The sequence below is a fragment of the Piliocolobus tephrosceles genome, chromosome 8 (genome assembly GCF_002776525.5).
Source record: "Piliocolobus tephrosceles isolate RC106 chromosome 8, ASM277652v3, whole genome shotgun sequence".
NCBI classification, from domain to species: domain Eukaryota; kingdom Metazoa; phylum Chordata; class Mammalia; order Primates; family Cercopithecidae; genus Piliocolobus; species Piliocolobus tephrosceles.
Window position 1 is genome coordinate 25,932,467 of NC_045441.1, and position 24,846 is coordinate 25,957,312.

Below are 24,846 nucleotides of genomic sequence, written 5' to 3' on the forward strand. Positions count from 1 at the left end.
AAGCTGGAAAACATCATTATCAGCAAACTAACACAAGAGCAGAAAACCAAACACCATATGTTCTCACTCATAAGTGGAAGTTGAACAATGAGAACACATAGACACAGGGAGGGGAACATCACACACTGGGGCCTGTCAGGAGTGAGAGGCTAGGGGAGGGATAACATTAGGAGAAATACCTAATGCAGATGACGGGTTGATGGGTACAGCAAACCACCATGGCATGTGTATACCTATGTAGCAAACCTGCACATTCTGCACATGTATCCAACAACTTATCAAGTGTACAAAAAAAAAAAAAAAAAGCCCAGCTTTGGATAATGAGGAGAAGGCAAGTCATCTCTGAATCTCATTATTCCTAAAAGTAAGGCGAAAAATTCTAACAACATTTCTTCAATGTTTACGAAAATTTCCACGGGTCCTGCTTAGGAAACCACCACCTTCTTCAGCTGGAACCTTGCCCAGGAGTCATTACTAAATGCCTTCCAAATTGCAGGACCTATTTAATTTGTATGGTTTCTATCCCAAAGATTTCCTGTTAATTAATTGAATTCTTGCTCTAAGTTTAACAGAGAAGCCAGGATTTCTTATAAGAAAAATGACTCTTTTCCTTTTAATCTTAGCAAAAGATCTGAAAAATTTGCTGTGGATTAAATAAGCCACATCTGAGCGTGAGATGCAGGACCAGCGGAAGGATGGCAGTAGGCCTTGCAACTCCGGTCCCTCCTTCCTCCATCCCCGAAAGTAGCGTAACTTTGAACTTACATAAAACAGGAAGGGGGCCACAAAGGTGACCCAGAGAGAGATCATTCCTTCCCACAAACATAGTGTGATGGGAAAGTGTAAGAGACAAATGCAAAAGAGAATTCACCTAACACCTGGCCTTAAGCTCTGTTTATCTGTCCGAAACGGGGCTGTATGTATCAAGCTAGGACAGCTTACTGATTATTATAAATACAGTCATGTGTTGCTTAACAATGGGATACATGCTAAGAAATGCATCATTAGATGATTTTGTTGTGTGAACATCATAGAGTGTACTTATATAAACATACATGGTATAGCCTACGACACACCTAGGCTATGTGGCATAGCTTATTGCTTCTAGGCTACAAACCTGTACAGCATGTTACTATGCTGAGTAGTGCAGGCAATGGTAACACAACAGCAAATATTCATGTATGCAAACAGACAAAAGGTATAGTAAAACCACGGCATAAAAGATAAAAAATAGTATAGCTGTATACCGCAGCTCCATTATAATCTCATGAGACCACCATTATATTTGTGGTCCACCACTGATCGAAATGTTCTTATGCAGTGCGCGACTGTAGTTAAGATATTAATGAGCATGATACTCCTTTTTTTAAGAAAGGCATTCAGTTGCTTTAGTTCACATAAAGTACGTTCAATATTGACATTCTCTCACATTGTATAATACATGCGCAGCATGGAGACAGAATTCAGAACTGCTGTTCCCCATCCTAGGTCTGAGGAATGGTGAATCTTTTGGGCTGTTCTGCAGGTGAAGATGTGTCATAAAGTAAGGACTCAGAAAAAGAATGTTGACAAGGCACACACATAGCATCAGTTTGCCTGGTACCTGATGCTCCACACTCATACCAGAGAACCCAAGCCTTCGCTGAGAGGGGGAGCTCCCCAGCAGGAAGGCACATTCCTTCCTCCCTGTGATGGAACTCCAGCTCCCTCAAGGACAGTTCACACTCATCTCCTCTGTGAGGCTCTTTGAGATATAATGGGTTCCAGCCAGGCATGGTGGCTCATGCCTGGAATCCCAGCACTTTGGGAGGCAGAGGCAGACAGATCACTTGAGGTCAGGAGTTTGAGACCAGCCTGGTCAACGTGGTGAAACCCCGTCTCTACTAAAAATACAAAAATTAGGCCGGGCGTGGGGGCTCCCACCTGTAATCCCAATACTTTGGGAGGCTGAGGCGGGCAGATCGTGAGGTCAAGAGATCGAGACCATCCTGGCTGACACGGTGAAACCCTGTCTCCATTAAAAACACAAAAATTAGCTGGGTGTGGTGTCACACACCTGTAGTCCCAGCACTCTGGGAGGCAGAGGCAAGCAGACCACTTGAGGTCAGGAGTTTGAGACCAGCATGGCCAACGTGGTGAAACCCCATTTCTACTAAAAATACAAAAATTAGGCTGGGCGCAGTGGTTCACACCTGTAATCCCAACACCTTGGGAGGCCAAGGCAGGTGGATCATGACATCAGGAGATCGAGACCATCCTGGCTGACATGGTAAAACCTCGTCTCTACTAAAAACACAAAAACCAGCTGGATGTGGTGTCACATGCCTGTAGTCCCAGCACTTTGGGAGGCAGACGCAGGCGGATCATTTGAGGTCAGGAGTTCGAGACCAGCCTGGTCAACGTGGTGAAGGAAACTCCATCTCTACTAAAAATACAAAAATTAGGCCGGGCGCGGTGGCTCATGCCTGTAATCCCAACACCTTGGGAGGCCGAGGCGGGTGGATCACCAAGTCAAGAGATCGAGACCATACTGGCGGACATGGTGAAATCCCATCTCTACTAAAAATACAAAAACCAGCTGGGTGTGGTGGCACATACCTGTAGTCCCAGCTACTTGAGAGTCTGAGGAAGGAGAATCGCTTGAACCCAGGAGGCAGAGCTTGCAATGAACCGAGATCGTGCCACTACATTCCAGCTTGGTACAGAGTGAGACTCTGTCTCCCCCTGCATCCCCCCCTCCCAAAAAAAGAAAAAAAAAAAAAACCTTAGCTGGTGTGGTGGCACATGCCTGAAATCCCAGCTACTTAGGAGGCTGAGGCGGGAGGATCACTTGAACCCAGGAGGTGGAGGTTGCAGTGAACAGAAATTGCACCACTGCACTCCAGCCTGGGCAACAAAGACTCCATCTCAAATTTAAAAAAAAAGAGAGAGAGAGGGATAATGGGTCCACCATCTAGACTGCTGGCTCTCAAGAGGAATTATACACAATAGAATTCTGCCCATATAATAGTCTCCATCAATTTCTGGAAGGCAAGGCTCATATGAAAAAATTTTCCCAGGCCGGGCCGGTGGCTCATGCCTGTAATCCCAGCACTTTGGGAGGCCGAGACAGGCGGATCCCGAGGTCAGGAGATCAAGACCATCCTGGCTAACACGGTGAAACCCTGTCTCTACTAAAAAAATACAAAATAACTAGCCAGGTGAGGTGGCGGGCGCCTGTAGTCCCAGCTACTTGGGAGGCTGAGGCAGGAGAATGGTGTGAACCCAGGAGGCAGAGCTTGCAGTGAGCCGAGATCCGGCCACTGCACTCCAGCCTGGGTGACACAGCGAGACTCTGTCTCAAAAAAAAAACAAAAAAAAGAAAAAATTTTCCCATGTTCAACTCTTTTGCATGCACATAGTAGGTCGTTAATACATGCTGACTGCATTTAATTTCAAGTAATTAATGAAAGTATTTAATCATTCAAGTATTAACTTTTAAAATTACTTCAGGGATGATATCTTGACCTGGTTTTATACTTTGAACCATAACTTGAATTAGCTTGAGCTGTCAATAAAGAAAGAAACATAATTAGGTAATCTAATTTTTTAATGGATTAAGGGATGGAAAATTTTTCTTAGGGATAGGCAAGGAATGTGAGGGATTAATGTTTTGTCGAGTTATAATTTCATTGTTGGCAAGGCCCTCTGAGATAATGACATGATATTTTTCCACATAAATCTGAAATTTCTAGCACTTGATGGATTTCTATTTTGTCTCAGATACTAGATGTTGGTGGGCAAAGGATGGAGAACTCCTGAAATTACAAACCCACTGCCTTGCCACTATCTTAAAAACTATTTTGTTCCTGAGTCTAACCAATGCTCTGGTCTTTAAAACAGTTTACAAGTGTAAGGAATGTAGTAATATTCAAAACGCTGAGACACATAGGACAGCTGTGGAAGTTAGGAAAAAAAGACGCTTACTCAGTGCCGCTCTCCACCATCTGCGTGAGGAGAGAGATGCCATCCAGGTTTATAAACTCCTGGGCAAATGTGACATCCCGGGAGAGGCTGGCCAAGTCCTTCAGGGCTTCCAGTTTGGCATCCATACTCGAGGACTGGATTCGTTCATGGAGCTGCTGGGCGTTCTGAGCCTTCCAAGGCAAAAGCAAAGGGAAGAGTGTTGACAAAGGAAACCACAACAGCAAAACAGATTTATGTTTCAATGAGAAACAGAGCTACAAAGGCCAAAAGCACAAGACTATCTGCATATTACAGAGTAGGCATAGGCTCAAGGACAGGCTTCAAGGCTTTCAACCCCAACACTCCACCTTCAGAGCGAGGTCCGCTCATGTCAGGACAGGAAACAGTTGCGTTCTTCTCAAAGGAGTTGGATTTCCATTTCGAGGAAAAGACCAAGAGCAAGAGTACAAGAATATTAAAGCCCTAGAAACTGAACAGGACGTGGCAGAAAGGAGGGAGGAAAGGGGAAGTATTTACCCTTTAAGTAAAATTATGTAAAAGCGACTGAAAGCTATTTGCTCAGTTAAGCAATTACACAAATTTATACAGCACACTCACCTGTTCAGTCAATACTGTGAGTAATAACTGCCTACAACGTGTTCGGAAGCTTCATTAGCCACCCAAATGATCTTTCTAGGTTACTGCAAATCTTCCAGCACTCCACAACGATGCTTGTAAATTTCAATTTTCAACAACATGTGTTTCACATGCATTGGCTACTTGTGTGAATTTAAAACTAAATAATTAGGAAACCAAATTAACAGCTATGCCTAGAATTACTTTCAAGGCATTTACACTTGGCTTCTACACGCAGGACATAGAGGAATCGAAATATATTAGAGAAGCTGAACTTCTGGGTAATAATTTATGGTCCAGATGTCTTATTCATCCAGTCGAGGTTTTCATATCTACCTTTCAGCTGAGGCAAGCAGGAAGAAACACAAAGGAATAAAATGTTCTGCCTGTGTTTTTGCTTAATACAGATAACTGAGTATCTGTCGTGGTTTTATTTAACTCAAAATCACTGTGGTTGAAGCACTACGCCATCATCATATTCTCCTTCTCAGGTACTTGCTTTCTCTTTTGAAACCGTGTTATATTTTAGAGAGGGAGAAGATAGGGTGCTGACCACATTAATGAGGTCAGCACCCTATCTCAACAGACACTGGTTACAGCCCTCTCAGGAACCCCCTGTGAACTATCACAGGTTAAGGTTGCAGAGTGGAGGCAGGAGAACCACACAGGTATTGAAGGCAAAAGGAATGCTGGCCACAGACCCTGCCTGGAATGGGGGAGGGAATCCACGCAGGTCCTAAGAGCGGAAGGACTCCACCCCAGCAGGTCCACAGCCACAGAGCCCTCCCTCCCTGCCCAGTTCCCCCTCCACTGTCACCTGGAAGCAGCCCTCAAGAAGAGAAAAGGATTCATCAGGGGAACTGATCCAATTCTTTAGGACCCGAGACAGGGATAGTACCCATGCCCCCATCACTTGGTCACAGATGTGCTCAGGTCTCCCATTTAATTAAAACCAAAAACAGATGCTTTGCATCAGAAATTATAAAAGAAGGAAAAGAGCAGGGAGGAAAACAAGAGCCCTCCCTACTTATCTATTCACTGATCTACAGATAACCCACACATCACTCAAATACTAAAAAGGAGAGTGGAGAGCTGGGTGAGAATTATTTATTTCTTAAAATTGTTCAGGGATATAGTATTTTCCAAAATTTTCAAATGCATATACAGCATTCACATGAACATATAATAGTTAACCCAAAGAAATCATTTCAAATTCCTTGAAAAGTGTATTTTTTCTCCAAGAAGGATGTTCCCATTTACTATCTAGGTTATGACAATAATGAGTACCCAAAAATTATTTCATTGTCATTATTAATGCTAACTAATAGTGTTTGATGTAGTTGATACCAATGTGAAAAAAGGCCAACAGTTACCTAGCACTTTTTATGAGCCACTATTCTAAATACCTTCATTTAATCTGCACAATAGTCCCACCAGGTAGGTCCTATCATAGTCTTTGACAAAGGAAATTGAAGTTCAGGGAAGTTAGGTAACTTGCCCAAGGTCACACAGCTTATCAGTGCTGAAGTTAAAATAGAACCTGGGCAGCTGGACTCCAGAAAACACACTGTAAACAGTGGCTCTCAAATTGTTGCCTGTGTTAGAATCACCTGATGACTTCTTAAAACACAGACCATGGGCCACCCCCCTACAGTTTCTGGTTCTAAAAGCCTGGGGTGGTGTCCCAAAAATTGTGTTTAACAAGACCCTGGGTGTTGCTGCTGCTGGCCTGGGAATCACACACTGAGGACCACTGCTCTCAATCACTCAGGATGCTGCATCTCTCCGTGATTATAGAATAAGCAGCTCTGATTGTGGTGGTTTTCTTTCTTTCTTTTTTCTTTTCTTTTCGTTTCTTTTTTTTTTTTTTTTTTTTTTTTTGAGACGGAGTCTTGCTGTCACCCAGGCTGCAGTGCACTGGCACAATCTCGGCTCACTGCAACCTCTGCCTCCCGGTTCAAGCGGTTCTCCTGTCTCAGCCTCCTGAGTAGCTGGGATTACAAGTTCCTGCACCATGACTGGCTAATTTTTGTATTTTTAGTAGACACAGGGTTTCATCATGTTGGCCAGGCTGGTCTTGAACTCCTGACCTCAGGTGATCCACCTGCCTCGGCCTCCCAAAGTGCTGGGATTACAAGTGTGAGCCACCGCGCCCAGCTGATTGTGTTTTTCAACTACCACCTGATCTCCCCCAGCTGTAACACAAGGAGGCCCTCCTGGTTTACAGTACTTAAAGAAAATGTGCTTGCCCTTCTAAAAGCTGTGCACTTTTAAGGAAGAACCTTTGCTAAGAAAACAAAGAAAAAGTCAATAATGTGGAAGCTAAGTAGATGGAATTTATTATACCTACACTTATTAATATATAATTTATTATACCTATTCTTCCTACTTTATTTACATGCCTTCATACTTACCTACGTACAAGTAAATAAATAAATAAATTTTAAAATGAAGTGAGGAGAGAACGGAAACCTGAAAAGGACAAGTGTCCCAGGCAGAGGAGTCAAGACTGTGGAGTCCTCCCAAATCCCACAACCGCTCATGGGTTGCTGCTATAGAAATTGAAAATATTTTACCAAGATGGTCACATGTAAGAATAGCAAAGCAATATCCTAACTTGTTGGGATCTTAGCCAAAGAGTCACTCCCATAATAGTAGTAAAGCCTTCTCCAAACTGCCACACTACAACAAAGCTCATAGACTCAATGGCCTGGAAAGTTCCTACAGAACTACTCACCTCTCTCCTGCACTCAGCCCAGCGCCTGAGAATGATGTGTTCTATTGGCATGGGGCTGTTCTTAACTCCCTGAAGGCCTTGCTCCTTCCCTTGGTACCCATATCTAAGGAGACAGCTGTTCTTTAAAAAGTGCAGTTCCCACAATGTTTGCTTTGGGGTAAATTTCCCTCTTCAACCTAGGACATAGGTGAACAACTGGAGGAGATACGTCACTAAAGAGGAGGGGAGGAGTGTGGCAAGCCAGGAGGTGAGGGGGACCATGATGGAAAGCTCCATGAGCCAGGAGTCAGAAGCAGGGCCACTTACATCTCTTTCACTGGCTATCTCTGCAGCCACAGTGAACTTCTCTCTTCACTTCTCTTGACCTCATTTTCCCCATCGGTAGGTACACCGAGGAACTGTGATGAGATCATGTTTAAGGTTCTCTTCCACCCACAGTGTGACACATTGCATCTCAGCTGGGCGGTAACCCTCATTATGGAGTCTGCTAGGAAAAGGTGATCCACAAAGGTGAGTCCCACAAGTGACCGCCAATCAAAATGTTATGTCAAACTGGTGGGACTCTTTTAATGCAATATTTTTCCAACTGAATCCAGAACAGGCAGCGATATACCTTCCTTTTATCTTCTCTAATTTCTAAATAATCTGGAAATACAGCTTTTATTACACAAAAAAAGTGGGAATCAAAGGTTTTATTCTTAAAAGATTGGAGTTTTGTAAGGAAATTTTGGTTTTGGATATTAGTTATTGCAGATCACTCTGTATATAATTTTGCTTAGCCTCTTCTCAGACAAGTCTTTCCAGTTATCCAGTGGAAAGGAATGTCCCTTCAAAACCCTCAGGATCCCCATTCACTGGTTCAACATATACTTCTGAAAAGCTTGACATTGTTCTCCACATTTAGGATACAGCAACAAATAAGACAGCCAAAGTTCTCACCCTCCTGGGGCTCACCCAAGCTTGGTGTGGCAGGTGGATAACTTTTAAAATTAACAATAAAAAATCAAATATTGATGTTTTATAGCAAAACCTAAAGTGGAGGGTTTGCATTAGAGAGTGACTGACGGCTTCTTTAGATGGAGTGGTTTTCAGGGACAAGCAACCTAAAGTAGTGACATCCAAGGAAAGATCTGACTGACAAGAAGGACCCCACCACATCGGGGAGTGGAATATTCTGGGCAGCATCAATGGTTAGTGTCAAAACCCTGATTCAGGTGGAACAAGCCTGGTCTGTCTGGAGGGAGAGAAAGGAGAGGACTGATGTGTCTGGGGTCTGCAGGCCAGGGGGTGTGGAGGGAAGTGAGGGTGTGGAAGCGGCAGGCAACGTAGCCTAGGATGTTCATGAGCATGCAGAGCTGAAGGAATCCCTGGTGGTGATTGTGCTTCCCTGAATGGATGCATGTATCTGAGATGAATGTGTGGTACATTTGGAGCCCTTAAAACAGCATTCATAGCCAAACATTGAGCAGCCATCGTGTTTACCAATAGGACAATGGTGAAATAGACATGATATGGTCATAGGATGAAATATTATATGGAACTACATATGGAACTTTTAGAGAATGTAAAATAGTGAGAACATCCTCACGAGGCAATATTACGAGAAACAGCCAGGATGCAAACATATTTTATTGTTTGCGGGAGGTGGGAATATGTGCTGTGGAGTGTGTGTATCTGCTAGGATGTAATGTCACCCAACACATAGACGTGTGTCTGGCATTTACCATGAGTTCAAAACACATTTTACTAAATGAATGTACAAATGAATACATATATATATATGAATGTCTAAATGAATCTATATATGAACCTATAAATGAATATACATTCATGTATGCACACATATGTATTCACGCATTTGCATACAAATGATCAAAGAAAGCAAGTAGATATGATCTGTGCTTATTTATGAATTGTATTATTCTAAACAATTTTCTTTGCAGGAAGCCTTAGTTTTTGCATTTTCCGTAACGAATCTGCACCATTTTTATATTTGGGAGGAAAGAGTCAACATTATTTAAAAAATAAGATAGCCTTACATCCGATTTTTCAAGCAACCAGCAAACATGAAAAGAATCTAATAGTCATATAGATCTCTGTATCAGACAGCAAGTTGTATTTTCTGGTATTGTTCTAAGGACAGAAAAAAAGTTTTACTTTGGGCCATTGAAACAGCTAGATGTGGCTACCTCATGTCCCAGATAGGAAAGGGTTCTGGAACTCAGACTCCAGACTCCAAGGGAGGTAACAGCTCATAAAGGATTAGCCATGGGCACAGGAAAGGGTACTGGTAGTGTGTGCGTGTCAAGCATTTAACATCTCTCTCCCGAAGATACAAGTTAAAATCATCCCCAAGAAACTGCTAGCATAACTCTGGATCCACGATGCCAATTAAAGAGTAGTCTAAAAACATCCTTAGGTTCAACAGTTTAATAGATATCTTCAAATGTATGGTCAATGTTGCCCAGCAATCCAATATTTTCCTGGAATGTTTGCTATGCCCTTTCAGAATAACTCCTCCACATCTTTTCTTCTCTCCTTAAACCCCCTCTATGCCTTTCTGCTGCCTCCCTTCCATTGGTGATCATTTCATTGAGGAAATCAAAGCAATCAGCCAGGAGTTCCTTCATCTTCCTACTTCTAACAGCACCAGCTGCTGGCATCTCTACCCTCAAGCTCTGCTTCCTCCTGATAGATGCTGTGTGGCAGGGATCCTGTTTCCTATCAAAAGTCAACTCTTCCCCTCAGCTCTGGATTTCCTCTCCCCTGGCCTTCTCAAGTACTCTACTTCAAATTTATCTCCCTTTCTTCTGTATCATCAGCTCTCTCTCTCTGTAGTGGATCATTTCCAACTGCAAAAGTCTCCAAAATCTCCCATCTTTAAAAAAAATAAACAGAAAGGTAAAAACAGCCATTGACCCAATTTCCCTACAGCTACTTCCTCATTTCTCTGCTTGCATTTTCAGCAAAAGTTTTGGAAGAGCGAGTAGCTCTAAAGTGTTGCCTCCATTCTACCTCCTATTCTCCCTGCTCTTATGAGGCGCCCCTGTCCAGCCCTGCACAGAGAGTCTCTACGATGCTATTAATACCTCTAGATGGCAGCCCAGGAACCACCCTCATCTCATCTTCCTTATTACCTGAGCAGCCTCCAACACACCTAAATATTACTCCCTCCTCCTTGAAACACTTGGCTCACCTGGCTTCTTGCTCGGCTCCTCCTCTAAACCTTAGAGTGTCCCCAGGGCTCTGTGCTGAGCCCTCTCCTCTACTTTTCCCATGGTGACTTCTTCCAGCCCACAGCTTTAAATGACATTTCTACGGGGGTGGCTGGCACACCTGCATCTCTCCAGGCTTCCTAGTTGATGACATATCCTCATGGACACATAATGAGCATCTCAAACTTTTCATCCTCTCCACCTTTCTATTCCAGTAAACAGCACACAGTTAATTTTGCCAGAGCACCAGGAGGAACAGGACATCCTAGCTCAAAGAGCACCACATCCTGAAGCTCTGGGGCTCGCCCTCCACAACACTCCTTCCAACTCTCCAATTCCCTACAAGGCAGGTAGCCCAAGCCCCCTGCATCTCTTGAACCTGCAAGAAACTCTGACCCTGTGCCCTGGCCACCACTGCAATCTGTCCTTGGGCAGCAGCCTGGGCATCCTGTGACTCCTCTGCCTGCCAGCCTCCACTGGCTTCTTCTCCCATGAGCCAGGCTGCTGAAAGTGATGGCAAGAAATAGAATGTAAGGCATTTTACAACCCTTTATTAGTTTCTCAAACCAGGAGAGAAAAATGGAAAACCTGAATTGAAAAATGGAATTAAAAAAAAAAGGCATTAATGGGCTTATTAAGAATCTCCGATAACCCGAATCCACACAGTGACTGCGATAATACCATTTTTCTTATTACCAGAGGGAATAAGACCCAAAAATCATTATGACAGGCCCTCTGACCTAGATAATGCTGATACCAGCTCCCTAAACCAGAAAGAGCAGAAAGTGAAGATTATGCTTACAGCTGACAAAGCAACACTAGGGACTTGATGAGCAGTTCTGCTTTCTGTAATATGTCCACACAGGCCAAAAGAAGGCATAATGGGCAATAATTCAGTTTGCATATAACAGGGTTCACAAAAAATCTCATAGTTTGCAATCCTGACATGTTTTTAGCGTGGGACATTATGATTCGTCTCTTTTGTACTATAATGGCTTTATAATATGTATTTGTGTTTTCTTTAATTAAAAATAATAACAGCAAATGAGATAGGTAGAAATATATGAGTATAGCCGGGTGCGGTGGCTCATGCCTGTAATCCCAGCACTTTGGAGGCTGAGGCAGGAGAATAACTTGAGGTCAGGAGTTCGAGACCAGCCTCGCCAACATGGGGAAACCCCGTCTCTACTAAAAATATAAAAATTAGCCGGGCATGGTGGCACGCACCTGTAGTCCCAGCTACTCGGGAGGCTGAGGCAGGAGAATCACTGGAACCCAGGAGACGGAGGTTTCAGTGAGCCACAATCGTGCCACTATACTCCAGCCTGGGCGACAGAGCAAGACTCCATCTCAAAAAAATAATAAGAATACACACACACACACACACACACACACACACACACACACACAGAGTGCTACTGGAAGTTATCAAATAAAAAATAAAGTTACCCCAAAGTTAAGTTTCTTGTAGGTATCCCTTGAGAAACATTGTATCCCTTTATTTGTATATACACACACCTCCTTTCCACATACATAACAGGTATCCTTCTATACAGGATGTTCTGCAACCTGCTTTTGTGTTAATAACATGCTTTAGAGATACCTCCTCAGCAGCATGTATCACATTCTTACTAACAACTACACAGTATTCTGCAACATAAAAATTACCTGCAGCACCTACCTAGTCCAACTGTTAGACATATAACAGGTTCCCAGTTTTTAATCACTAAAAACAATGATGCATATAGCCATGCTTGGGCGTGTGTGTGTGTGTGTGTGTGTGTGTGTGTGTGTGTGTGTGTGTGTGTTCATCCTGCAGTGCTTTTGTGAGTCTATTTATTATATAAATTCCCAGCAGCAGTACTGTTAAGACAAAGGTATATGTATTTTAAACTTGGGTGAATCACTAAATTCCCCTCCAAAGAGGGCACACAAATAGACTCTACTTCAAATTTTCAAAATCCTGACCCCACAGCATCTTTTCCTCATACTTTGATTATCTAGGACTGCAGATTTCCTTCTTCCTAGATAGATAGATAGATAGATAGATAGATAGATAGATAGATAGATAGATAGACAGACACACACATACTTCTGGAATTCTTTCCAAACACAAAGTTTTTGTGGGGTTGTTTTAATTTTTTGGTAGTCAAATTTATTGATCTTTTTCTTTATGGTTTCTGTGTTTTGTGTTCTATTTAGAAGTTTCTCTCCACTTCAAGACTACAAATATAGTCACCGTAAGCAACTCTTAAAACAAAAATTTCAGAAAAGTAACATCAATGGTCGGGCAGGCCAAGCTTCTTCTGATACGAACAATAGCCAAAGCTGATTTTAAAATATGCTGCATGCAACAGAGGACCTCAGACTCCATGCCCACAGCTACTATGATCATGGCAGGTAGGACACACTATTCACCTCTGCTCTCAGAAGTTCCCCAAACCCTGACTGCTCCAAAGGTCACACACATTTGCACACGTTCTCTGGGTGTGTTCCTGGTGTGCGCACACACTCACTCGCTGTCTCTCTCTCTCTATATATATATATATGTATGTATGTATTACTCTGTCGCCCAGGCTGGAGTGCAGTGGCGTGATCTCAGCTCACTGTAACCCTCGCCTCCCAGGTTCAAGCAATTCTCTGCCTCAGCCATCTGAGTAGCTGGGATTACAGGCGCCCACCACCATGCCCAGCTAATTTTTGTATTTTTAGTAGTGACGGGGTTTTGCCACCTTGGCCAGGCTGGTCTTGAACTCTTGACCTCGTGATCCACCCGCCTTGGCCTCCTAAAGGGCTGGGATTACAGGTGTGTGCCACCGCACCCGGCCTATATTTTTATGGTATCAGGAGATGGATAAACATACCACACTAGAAAGATACACTTGTTTAACATGGCCACTAGAGAGACTGTCTAAAGATGTACCATGCAGTGGAGAAGCAGCAGCCATGTACAAGGCCTATTACAAATTAAACAGTGAAGGTTGTTTGTTTAGATTCTCTAGTATCAATGACCTAATTATCTAGGAACAATCTAGAGGGACTGTTCTATGATAAATGGAGACAGAAAACAAATTCATCCATCAACAAAAAGACCACCTTTGACAGAGTGGAGGTAAAACTCATTATAGCTACACATTACATAAAAACAGGAGTGTGTGTGTGTGTGTGTGTTGTGTGTGCGCGCGCACGCGTATGTATATCCGTGTGGGTGTTGAGATGTCCTTAGCTGGCTTCAGGGAGAGTTCAGCTGAGGCAGAAGGAGCTTCAAAAGCTAGTATAACACCATCTGCTGGCCTCTTTATGGTAGCTTAATAGGTGTTTTTTTTCTAAACATATATTTATTGGGTATGTAAAAATGAACGAGTATATGCAACCTGTATTTTTCAGCTAAATGCAAAATTATAAAAAACAACCTATTTAAAGTTCACAGATCGAAAATGTCTTGCTTATATAGTAACTTCCCAATTCTAGACCCTGTGGCCACAGCCACAACACAATGTGGTTGCTTAAAAAATGCAGATTCCTGGGGCCAATTTCCAAATACTGTAATCCACCCTCTCTATTAAGGCATCAGATATCAGCATTTTCAAAGTTTCGCAGCTGATCCAGGTTTGGGGACCACTGCTTTTTGGAAACCATAAGCCAGTCTCTTGTAGGTGGGCTCCCATCTTTAATAGTGCCTCTTACACGGGCTTTCACATCTTTCCATTCACTGAGCTGGGAATGTGAGGATCATTCTCTCAAGAACACAAATTCCATTCTCCCTGATGACAAGTCATCCTAAGCTTCCTTTGGGATGCTGAAAAACTTCACCCTGTCTAATATCTAGCCTTCTTTCAAGGAGTGACTTAGATTGTGGAAATTTTGTTCATGAATCTACAGCAATAAAAAAATGAAACTAACTTCTTCTTTGCCTTAGAGAAGGCTTTGATTAAAAAACCTGTCTTTTAGACTCTAAAAGGAAATAAAAGGAAAGGTCTACTTTTTCTGTCCAGCAGGCAGATGATTACATTTAGCAGGATAAATAGAAACTACAAAAAACAAACAAAACAATGGTCTAAAGGTCAAATTAACATTCATTCATGCTGACTTGAGTAAGAAGACCAATGCAAAGTCAGACAAAAATGCCTCAGCTCATCATGTAGCCACTGAAAAATGAGTAAAGATTATAATTTCCATTAAGTAGCAAAGCAGGCATCAAAGACAGTTCTGCCAACTGTAGCAACTCACTCTACCGAGCTCATCACTGTTTTTAGGTTCAGGATGTTATTGGGTAAAATGTTTAGGAGTTTCTACGGCGCTCTAATGTAATTTTCAACAATAAGAATTTATGGTAGTTATAGTACCCACAGCTTAATTTTAGCCAGATGCTTTTCCCAATTTTTAAATTTATTTTTAGCCTACCACATGGCTTCAGTGGAAACTGAAAATGATAGTTAGACAGTTTTCATCACATATGCAGAGTGAAAATAGTAACACGTGGTGTATTTCGGGCAGACTTTTAAGAAAAAAATGAAATGCACTGTAAAATAATATAGTTAAATATGCTAACGTTACTACCTAAAGTATCTCCAAGCAAGTAGGAAAGATCAAGAAAAGAGACATCATCGCATCATCGACTACAATAGTCTAAATATACTGTAGCATCTTGTTTAGCAGCTTTAATTCAGAAGACTCTAACGTTCTTTATGTAGAATCAGCTGTCAATGGAACAGTGAAGTGGCCAACATTTCTAAATTATTTTTATGAATTGTCGTAATAACCCATTAAAGCTACAAAGTACTTAAACTCTCTCTTTCACACAAACACACACACACACACTGACTTTAAAGGGAAATAACCGACTTTGGTTTTGTTTGTTGTCTGAATTTGCTCAGATGGTATTAGGTGGCTGTGTGAGCAAGTGGGTAAAACTAGTTGGTACAGGTGAGTGATCCCAGTTGTAGCACAGAAGTTGTTAAGATGACCTCCAAACTCAAACCTTAAAGCAGAGGTGTCCATCTTTTGGCTTCCTTGGGCCACAAGAAGAAGAATGTCTTGGGCCACACATAAAATACACTAATGATTGCTGATGAACTAAATAAAATACAAAAAAACTCATAATGTTTTAAGACAGTTTACGAATTTGTGAATTCAAAGCTATCCTGGGCCACAGGTCAGACAAGCTTGCCCTTTGCTTGGAGTAAGGTCTTCTTCCTCTGCAGTGGGAAATCTATGGAGGGGCATTCCTGCTAATCCAGCATCTGCATGTCAGGACATTCTGGAAGCCTTTTGCTTTGCACTAAAGTCATCCTCAAAAATTAATTATCTCACATATAGCAGAAACGCAGAGCAAAGAATTTACTGGGAAGTTAGAAGCTGAGATCGACTTACTGGAGATTTGGTTAATCGAAGGATAGTGCCATTTTTTATCTCATTGCGGTTCTGGAAAAGAAATAAAAAATCTTTGTAAATCTTCAAGTAGAAGCTTGGTAAAGAAGAGAACAAAGGCAAATATAATCTAGCAGATAAAACAGGCATTCAGTTTATTCTCACTTGAATAATTTTTAATTATTTCTAGAAAGGCTGTTAACTTTCTATCTGACAATATTCAGTACAAAGGAAGTGAATATAAACTCAAAGAAAAGGAATATGGGTCCCAAGCATAGCAAACAAAAAAAGTAATTTTAAAAGGTTATTAAAGGCGTATGACCTGACTCCTACATTTCTACAATTCCTGACTCCTACAATTACTCTCTTATATATTTACCCAATAGAACTGAAAGCATGTGTCCACACAAGAATTTGTGCACTAATGTTTACAGAAACATTATCTGTAATACCCAAAAAGTAGAAACAATACATAAGTCCAATGCTTGATAAACGGATAAGCAAAATGTGTTCTTTCCATTCCTCAGAAAATTAGTAAGTCATAAAAAAGGAATGAAAGGCGTGGTGGCTCACACCTGTAATCCCAGCACTTTGGAAGACCAAGGCAGGCGGATCACCTGAGGTCAGGAGTTCGAGACCAGCTTGACCAACATGATGAAACCCCGTCTCTACTAAAAATATAAACAAACAAAAAAAAATTAGCCAGGCATGGTGGCGGGTGCCTGTAATCCCAGCTACTCAGGAGGCTGAGACAGGAGAATTGCTTGAACCCAGGAGACAGAGGTTGCAGTGAGCTGAGATCGCACCACAACACTCCAGCCTAGAAAACAAGAGTGAAACTTTGTCTTAAAATTAAAAAAAGGAATAAAGTACCAATACATGCTACAACACGGATGAACCTTGAAAACATTACACTAAGTGAAAGATGCCAGACACAAAGGCTTCATGTTACATGATTGCATTTGCATGAAATGTCCAGGATGGACAAATCAATAGAATCAGGCATTAGGATAAATGGTTGCCTAAGGCTGGGGGAGGGAAGCAATGGGAATGACTGCTCCATGGGTTCAGTGTTTTTTTTTGGGGTGATGCAAATGTTTTGGAACTAGATTGGTGACGGCTACACAACACTGTGAATGCACTAAACACCCCCTTTAACAGGTGGATCATTGTGACGTGTGTCTCAGTAAAGCTGTTTCTTTAAAAGGGTTATTAAAGAGCTTGGTTTCTTAACATTTGCTGGTTCCTTTTGCATGTTGCCTTGAAGTTAAGAACAAATAGCATAAATAAGCAGCTCTCCAATCAGCCTGCCTCCATGTGGCAAGTATATCTGAAGTGAGTGTTATGAAGCTATCACTTAGCATCTGATGTGGTTTGGCTTTGTGTCCCCACCAAAGTCTCATCTTCAATTATAATCCCCATGTGTTGAGAGAGGGACCTGGGGGAAGGCAATCGGATCACAGGGGCAGTTTCCCTCATGCCGTTCTCATGAGAGTGAGTGAGTTCTCACGAGATCTAATGGTTTTATAAGGGGCTCTTTCCCCTTTGCTTCTTTCACACACTCTCACCCGCTGCCATGTAAGACGTGCCTGCTTACCTTTCCACCATGATTGTAAGTTTTTTGAGGCCTCCCCAGCCATGCAGAACTGTGAGTCAATTAAACCTTCTTTTCTTTATAAATTACCTAGCCTCTAGCCTTGGGTAGTTGTTTATAGCAGTGTAAGAACAGATTAATACAGCATCTCTGACATTGAAGATAGAATTTCATTGGTGGTTTTATTTTCTTCCAGTAGAGTATACACCACACCCAGTTTCCAGGAGGAGGCCTTCCAGGACTCACCAAGGTTGCATGCCCTACCTGGTATGCTGAAGTTGGGGGTTAATAAATCTGCCTTCAGGATCACTACCTTGCATAATTTAAGATCAAGCCACAAGCTGGAGTTTGCTCAGGACTCAGTAGACACACTGAGGTGGTAGGAAGTTTCTTGATGAGATGTCAAAGACACATAAAATTGCTTGCTTCCTCAGCCAATTCTGATGACTTTTTGGACAATGAATTTTCTAAAAGAACCACCCAAAAGGAGGCAGTCTTCAGGCCAGAATTCCCTACCGAAGAAAAGCACATCTGAACATTTCACACCAAGTGCAGGCAGGCCCGAAAACCCAACACCACCAGATCCAGGCCCTATGTGTGCAATTCAGCCCAGTGTAGAGCATCCCCTGATGCACTGGGTCACCTCTGGAGAGAGCCAGCTCGTCATTACCGGAAGCATGTAAGCATGGTACTGAATGCCTCTTGGCAGGCAGGCTGAGATAGGAGATGGGGAAATGAATTCAAGTCATTTTTAAAATCTCTTTTCAACTCTAAAATTCTGACACTGTGAGAAATGAAAAGGAAGATGGCAAATACTAACAACAGAGTTCTAAGGAAGTCGAATATATAACATACCCTTTCTTTGCTCAAGCTCTAAACAACTTGAGAAAATAAGATGGAGAATGAAAAACCCTTTGTATTAGTGACTATAAAGAACAAGTCTCAGAGTAAGCCAGCAGATGTGCTGACTGAACCCTTGAGTCAGGCACACCTGTTCATGTAAGGCTTAAGGCAGGTCCCTTCTTAAGAGGAAAGAGGTCTAATTTATTCTTACCAAATTTTCCAAACAGGAAGGGAAGAAGGCCTTAGGGGTATAAAAAGGCCAGGAGGGTTTAGAAACAATTTTTTTTTTTTCCCCAGAAGGAGTCTCGCTCTGTCACCCAGGCTGAAGTGCAGTGGCACAATCTCAGCTCACTGTAACCTCCACCTCCCGTGTTCAAGCGATTCTCCTGCCTCAGCCTCTTGAGTAGCTGTGACTATAAGTGCCCACCACCATGCCCGGCTAATTTTTGTATTTTTAGTAGAGACGAGGTTTCACCATATTGGGCAAGATGGTCTCAAACTCCTGACCTTGTGATCCGCCCACCTCGGCCTCCCAATGTGTTGGGATTATAGACGTAAGCCACCACACCTGGCCCAGAAATAATCTTTCTAATAATCATGGAAGTTTGGAGTTGTGATGAGGCATTCCTAACAAAAGCAATAAACTAACATTTATTGAAAGGAACTGGGCTGGGAGTTTTTGTTTCTCATGCTTATGTAACCAACATTACACCTCTATGCCCACGTTAAAGATAAGAAAGCAAAGCTGCTGAGAGGATAAGTTATTTGCCCAACATCACGGAGGGGATGAGAGGACTCAAATCCAGGTAATCTGACAACAAAGGCTGTGCTCTGTCTGCCTGACAAAGGCAAGACCCAGACCTTGCATTTACCCTCAGAGGAGAGAGTTCGTCAGTCGCTCAACATACATGACAGCAAATAATCAAGACTGGATTCCTAAGTGCTAAGGAATGCTCTCCAGAGTCCCAGAGCTTCCCCACCACACCCAAGGCGACATACTGGGTGCCGGGTGGGAGGAGGGCTGGGAGAAGTTCCGCATTGGCCTCTAGGCTCCCTCAGGCACTCCTTCAAGGTTCACTGCTTCCTTTTTGGAATCCAAGCAAGACTGCTTTCCAGAAAGGGTCTTGATAATTGTTTGTTTCAAAGCAAAGCATGATTAAATCCTCTGATAAAGCTGGGCTCAATTCCTGCTCTGCTTCCCACCAGCTGAGTGGACTCAGTACAAGCTACTTAATTCCTCAGACCTAAGTTCTCTTCCCAAAAGTGGGAAGAACAATGCACTGTAAGAGATGAATAAGAACAAGAGGAAACGGACAGAGGTACTGAATCTAGACTCGAACTGGCTCAAGAATGGGAGCAATTCCTGCTGTCCCAGAGACAGCAGCACCTTCTGTCTGTGCCTTCTCAGTCAACAATTACATTTATCTTCTCTCCCTTCCTTCCCCCATGCTTTTAAATCAGTGTCTTGTACTTTAAATGAAAAGGAGATATGTAGAAGAACTAATAAAATATGCATTAAAAATTTAAGGTCCTGACAGAAAGACAGAGCAAACTCAGAAACAAAGGCAATAGTAGACAACTGTATATTCTATCCAGAAAGTCAACTGGATTACAGCTTTTTCACCATGTGCTGATGACACCTTTGGCTCTGTAAGAAAGGCCTAATTTGGGATGTAAACTTCATTAACAAAGGAAGAGGCTTGTCATTGTTCTGATTTCATAAATCCCACACAGGAGGCATAGTGCACAGCTTAAAAGTGATGGGGCCACCCAGACTGGACACACATTTCACTTCCAAGCGGGAAAACCTGGTGCAAGTGGCATGGCTGTCCTTATGCTCCCAGCTTTCTCATGCCCCCGGCTTCCTCACATGGAAAATGAGGATATTGCCTATTTCCTAAGGTTATTCTGAGGACCAAGTGAGATAATCCAATTAAAGTCCTTAAAACGGTGCCTGGCACATTGCAAATGCTAAAAAGAAATGAGAGAGACAGAGAGAGAAAGAGAGAGAGTTCACTGTTTATTATTAAGCACACAAATAACACGTATAAAGCACATTGCTATACTCTTTATTTGTTTTGAGCTAAACCCTATACATAAATAATAAATAAAAATAATAATACAATCTATGTTACACCAAGGACAGAAACATCTACCCAGCAGGATAACAAATATTAGCAAATGCATACCTCTTCTGTAAGTTGACCAGTATGTCTAAGGAGGAATTCTGTCTCACAAGCATGCTTCGTATTGGAGGCAGGGAATCTCTCACCCACTTTTTTTTAATCCTATTCAGCCCTCAGTCTGTTTCAGAGGGAGCAGCCCTCTAAGCATCAATAAGTGCTGTCTATGTGCTTTTACTTATTCATCTTTTTTGTTCATTGGCTGTCTCCCTCACCCCTAAGATGTCACCTCCATGAGAGCAGATAGTTTATTATGTGTATATCACTCCCATCCAGAACAGTGGACACCTATGACCCAGCACATGCCGGCGCTCAAAAATTATCTGTTCAATAAATGGCTAAACTACCCTATGCCAGGCACAGATGAGGCACCAAGGCAGATACAAAGTTAAACAGGACTAATTCCTGTCTGCTGGGAATTGGTCAGTGAGAGAAACTGACGTGTAATAACTGTATCTGTACCATGGCAGAGACCTGGGGGTGACCAGCGCTGCATCAGCACATAGGTGTGATGCAAGGAGAGGGGAAGAACAGGGTGTGCAGCAAAGGCTTTCAGAGGAGATGACATTCAAGATGGCCCTCTGCACACAGGCAGGATTTCCCAGGAGAGAGGCAGAAACAGCACATCTCAAAGCTCTGAGGCACGAAAGGACAAGACATCCTCATGGAACAGAGAAAAGTCCTGTGTGGTTGCTTAGAGCCGGAGATGCAGGAAGAAAAGGAAGACGGGACACTTGAAAGGTAGACTGATCTTCCACCATTTAAGAAGAGGGAGGAGCAGGAGTAAGGGGTGGCACTCCAGCTCTGATTTGCTGTTAGCAAACGTGTCATCTCTCTCGAGGAGCCAGCTGGGCAATATGGCAGTCATATCTGTCCACAAATATTCTCCTGAGAAGGAGAATTGCAAAGCTCAGGCTTTGGGAACAAGGGTCATGTGGCCGCTTCATGAGAAAGGAATCCAGAGCCTCTGAGCTGAGAACAGAAACCATCTACCTCACCCCCACACTCAGCTGGTCACTGAGAATGCACACCTTCCAATGTCTGCAGTAACAGCACTTCGTATGCTTCCTCTGTCTTCATTGGCATAACTTTATTCTTCCAGAAGTGTCCTGCTTAGGCAGATGGCATGACTACTCATTACAGGAACTTTCTGAAAGACCCAGAAACTCAAATGAAAAACATCAACTGTTTGTCCTCTAAGGTTCTTTGAATCCCTTGCCTCGAAACCTGCAATTTCCACCAATCAGAACTGTTGTATCATAACCCATACATGCTTTGAAAGACCCAACTAAACCAAACTTCCAATTCTCAATAAATTCTGACTTTACTTTCTGTGATAGCCTTTTTTTTTTTTTTTTTGGTAGGGCTGGGGGTGGTGTGGTACTGGGTGACTTTTTGATGTGTCAACTTGACTAGAATACAGTTTCCAGTTATGCGAATACTAATCTACATGTTGCTGTAAGGTATTTTGTAGATGTGATGAAAGTCTATAATCACTTGACTTTAAGTAAGAGAGATTATCCTAGATAATCTCAATGGGTCTGCTTCAATAAATTGAAAGGCCTTAAAAACAGAGCTGCTTAGCGGGGCATAGTGGCTCATGCCTGTGGTCCCAGCTAATTGGGAGGCTGAGGTGGGATGATTGCTTGAGCCCAGAAGGTCAAGGCTGCAGTTATCTATGATCCCACTACTGCACTCCAACGTAGGCAACAGAGCAAGACCCTGTCTCTTCAAAACAAGACAAAACAAAACAAAAAACAAAACACTAACAATAAAACAGAGCTGAGGGTTCCTTGAAGGAATAAATTCTATCTGTGGACAGTAGATAGCAGATTTAGTCTGTGTCTCAGAATTCCAGCCTGCCCTGTGGATTTTGTGTTTTCCTAACCAGCTCCCATAATCCCACGAGGTAATGCCTTGCAATCAGTTCCAATACATCTCCTATTGGTGCTGCATCTCTAGTGGAGTCCTGACGAATTCACCTCTGCCTGAGACACTGACAAAGCGTTGCATGCTGATGTTCTCCCTCAACAAGGTGAGCAACAAGGACATCTCTATCTTATCAGCAAGTGGTATGGGTGACACTTGGGAGCCATCTTTTGACAGGGTCAACCCAAGCAACATTCAACTGAGGCAAGGTCACTTTTCTCAGGCCGAAGAAACCGCATCAAATGACATATGAAACTGTGTGAAGGGCCAGGTGCAGTGGCTCAAGCCTGCAATCCCAGCACTTTGGGAGGCCAAGGCGGGTGGGTCACGAGGTCAGGAGTTCGAAAGCAGCCTGGGCAACATGGTGAAACCCAGTCTCTAATAAAAATACAAAAAAATTAGCCGGGTACAGTGACGGGTGCTTGTAATGCCAGCTACTCAGGAGGCTGAGGCAGGAGAATGGCTTGAAACTGGAAGGTGGAGGTTGCAGTGAGTCGAGATCGCGCCACTGCACTCCAGCCCGGGCAGCAAGAGTGAAACTCTGTCTCAAGAGAAAAAAAAAAAGTATGTGAGGGCTACTACCTCACTGGGGCATTGCAACTGAATGGGGAGACTTGGCTCCAAGGCTTTAAAGTGGCAAATGGGAAGGGGATCATCATGGCGGACGGGAGGCAGGACTAGATTGCAGCTCCAGACAGTGCAGCCTGCAGAAGTTCGCATTGTGGATTTTAGCTCCAGATAGACTGCAATGGCAAACCAGTAATCCCGAGAGGACCCACAGACCCTCTGAAGGAAGCAGACTGGCTCCCGCAATATCCGGGAGACACCCCAAATACTGTTGAGTGCCCCAACTGTGGAAGTAGAAAAGGGAGACCCTCCTCTCTGAAAACACCCCCACTAGAGAAGCTGAAGGTCTGTTTGCGGGAGAAGTTTCCAACCTTACCTGGAGCTCAGCCAACTTAGAGAACCGAGAGAAATACAAGGTAGAGGAAGCAGCAGAAAGGTCCTGGGAGCTCGCTGAGTCGCCTAGCAGGCCATTACCGCCTGGCACCACAGGGATCCAACGGGAGGATGGCCAGTGAAGCAGCGGGTATAACTCCACAGAGAGAAGGTAATCTGTAGCCAAACTTTGTATGGTGGGAGTGAGACTGGCCCTTCAGTTAGCGTGGGAACTGGGTGAAGCCTGTCACTGCTGGCCTTCCCCCACTTCTCTGACAACCTGCATGACTCAACAGAGGCAGCCATAATCCTGGAGACATCACACTACCTGATTTCAAACTACACTATAAGGCCATAGTCACCAAAACAGCATGGTAGTGGTATAAAAATAGGCACATAGACCAATGGAACATAATAGAGAATACAGACATAAACCAAAATGCTTATAACCAACTGATCTTCAACAAAGTAAACAAAAACATAAAGTGGGGAGAGGACACCCTTTTCAACAAATGATGCTGGGATAATTGGCTAGCCATATGTAGGAGAATGAAACTGGATCCTCATCTCTCACCTTTTACAAAAATCAACTCAAGATGAATTAAGGACTTAAACATAAGACCTGAAACTATAAAAATTCTAGAAGATAACATTGGAAGAACCCTTTTAGACATTGGCTTAGATAAGGATTTCATGACCAAGAAGCCAAAAGCAAATGCAATGAAAACAAAGATAAATACCTGGGACACAAACTAAAGAGCTTTTTGCATAGCAAAAGGAACAGTCAGCAGAGTAAATAGACAACCCACAGAGTGGGAGAAAATCTTCACCATCTATACATTTGAAAAAGGACTGATATCCAAAATCTACAATGAACTCAAACAGATCAGTAAGAAAAAAAAAAATCCCATCAAAAAGTGAGCTAAGGACATGAACAGACAATTCTCAAAAAAGGATATACAAACGGCCAAGAAACATTAAAAAAAAGTCCAACATCCCTAATGATCAGAGAAATGCAAATCAAAACCACAATGCTATACCACCTTACTCCTGTAAGAATGGCCATAATCAAAAAAATAAAAAAAACAGTAGACATTGGCATGGATGTGGTGAACAGGGAACACTTCTACACTTCTGGTGGGAATGTAAACTAGTATAACCATTGTGGAAAACAGTGTGGAGACTCCTTAAAGAACTAGAAGTAGAACTACCATTTGATCCAGCAATCCCACTACTGGGTATCTACCCAGAGGAAAACAAGTCATTATTCAAAAACAGATACTTGCACACGCACGTTTACAGCAGCACAATTCACAATAGCAAAATTGTGGAACCAACCCAAATGCCCATCAATCAACAAGTAGATAAAGAAACTGTGGTGTATATACATGCATACACACACATATATACACACACACATATATATACACACACATATATACACACACACACATA

The 24,846-nt window shown here is 42.7% G+C and overlaps 1 protein-coding gene across 3 annotated transcripts in view; it reads right to left on the reverse strand.

Annotated features, from left to right (window-relative positions):
* Positions 1-24,846, reverse strand: part of ELMO1 (engulfment and cell motility 1) — a 590,246-nt gene that overhangs the window by 393,527 nt on the left and 171,873 nt on the right. For all 3 annotated transcript variants that reach the window (XM_023183031.1, XM_023183032.1, XM_023183033.2), the window contains exons 5-6: positions 15,907-15,957; positions 3,967-4,136 (exon numbers count right to left, since the gene is read on the reverse strand). In XM_023183031.1, the coding sequence (XP_023038799.1) occupies positions 3,967-4,136; positions 15,907-15,957 (221 nt within the window). The remainder of the gene's footprint in view (positions 1-3,966; positions 4,137-15,906; positions 15,958-24,846) is intronic.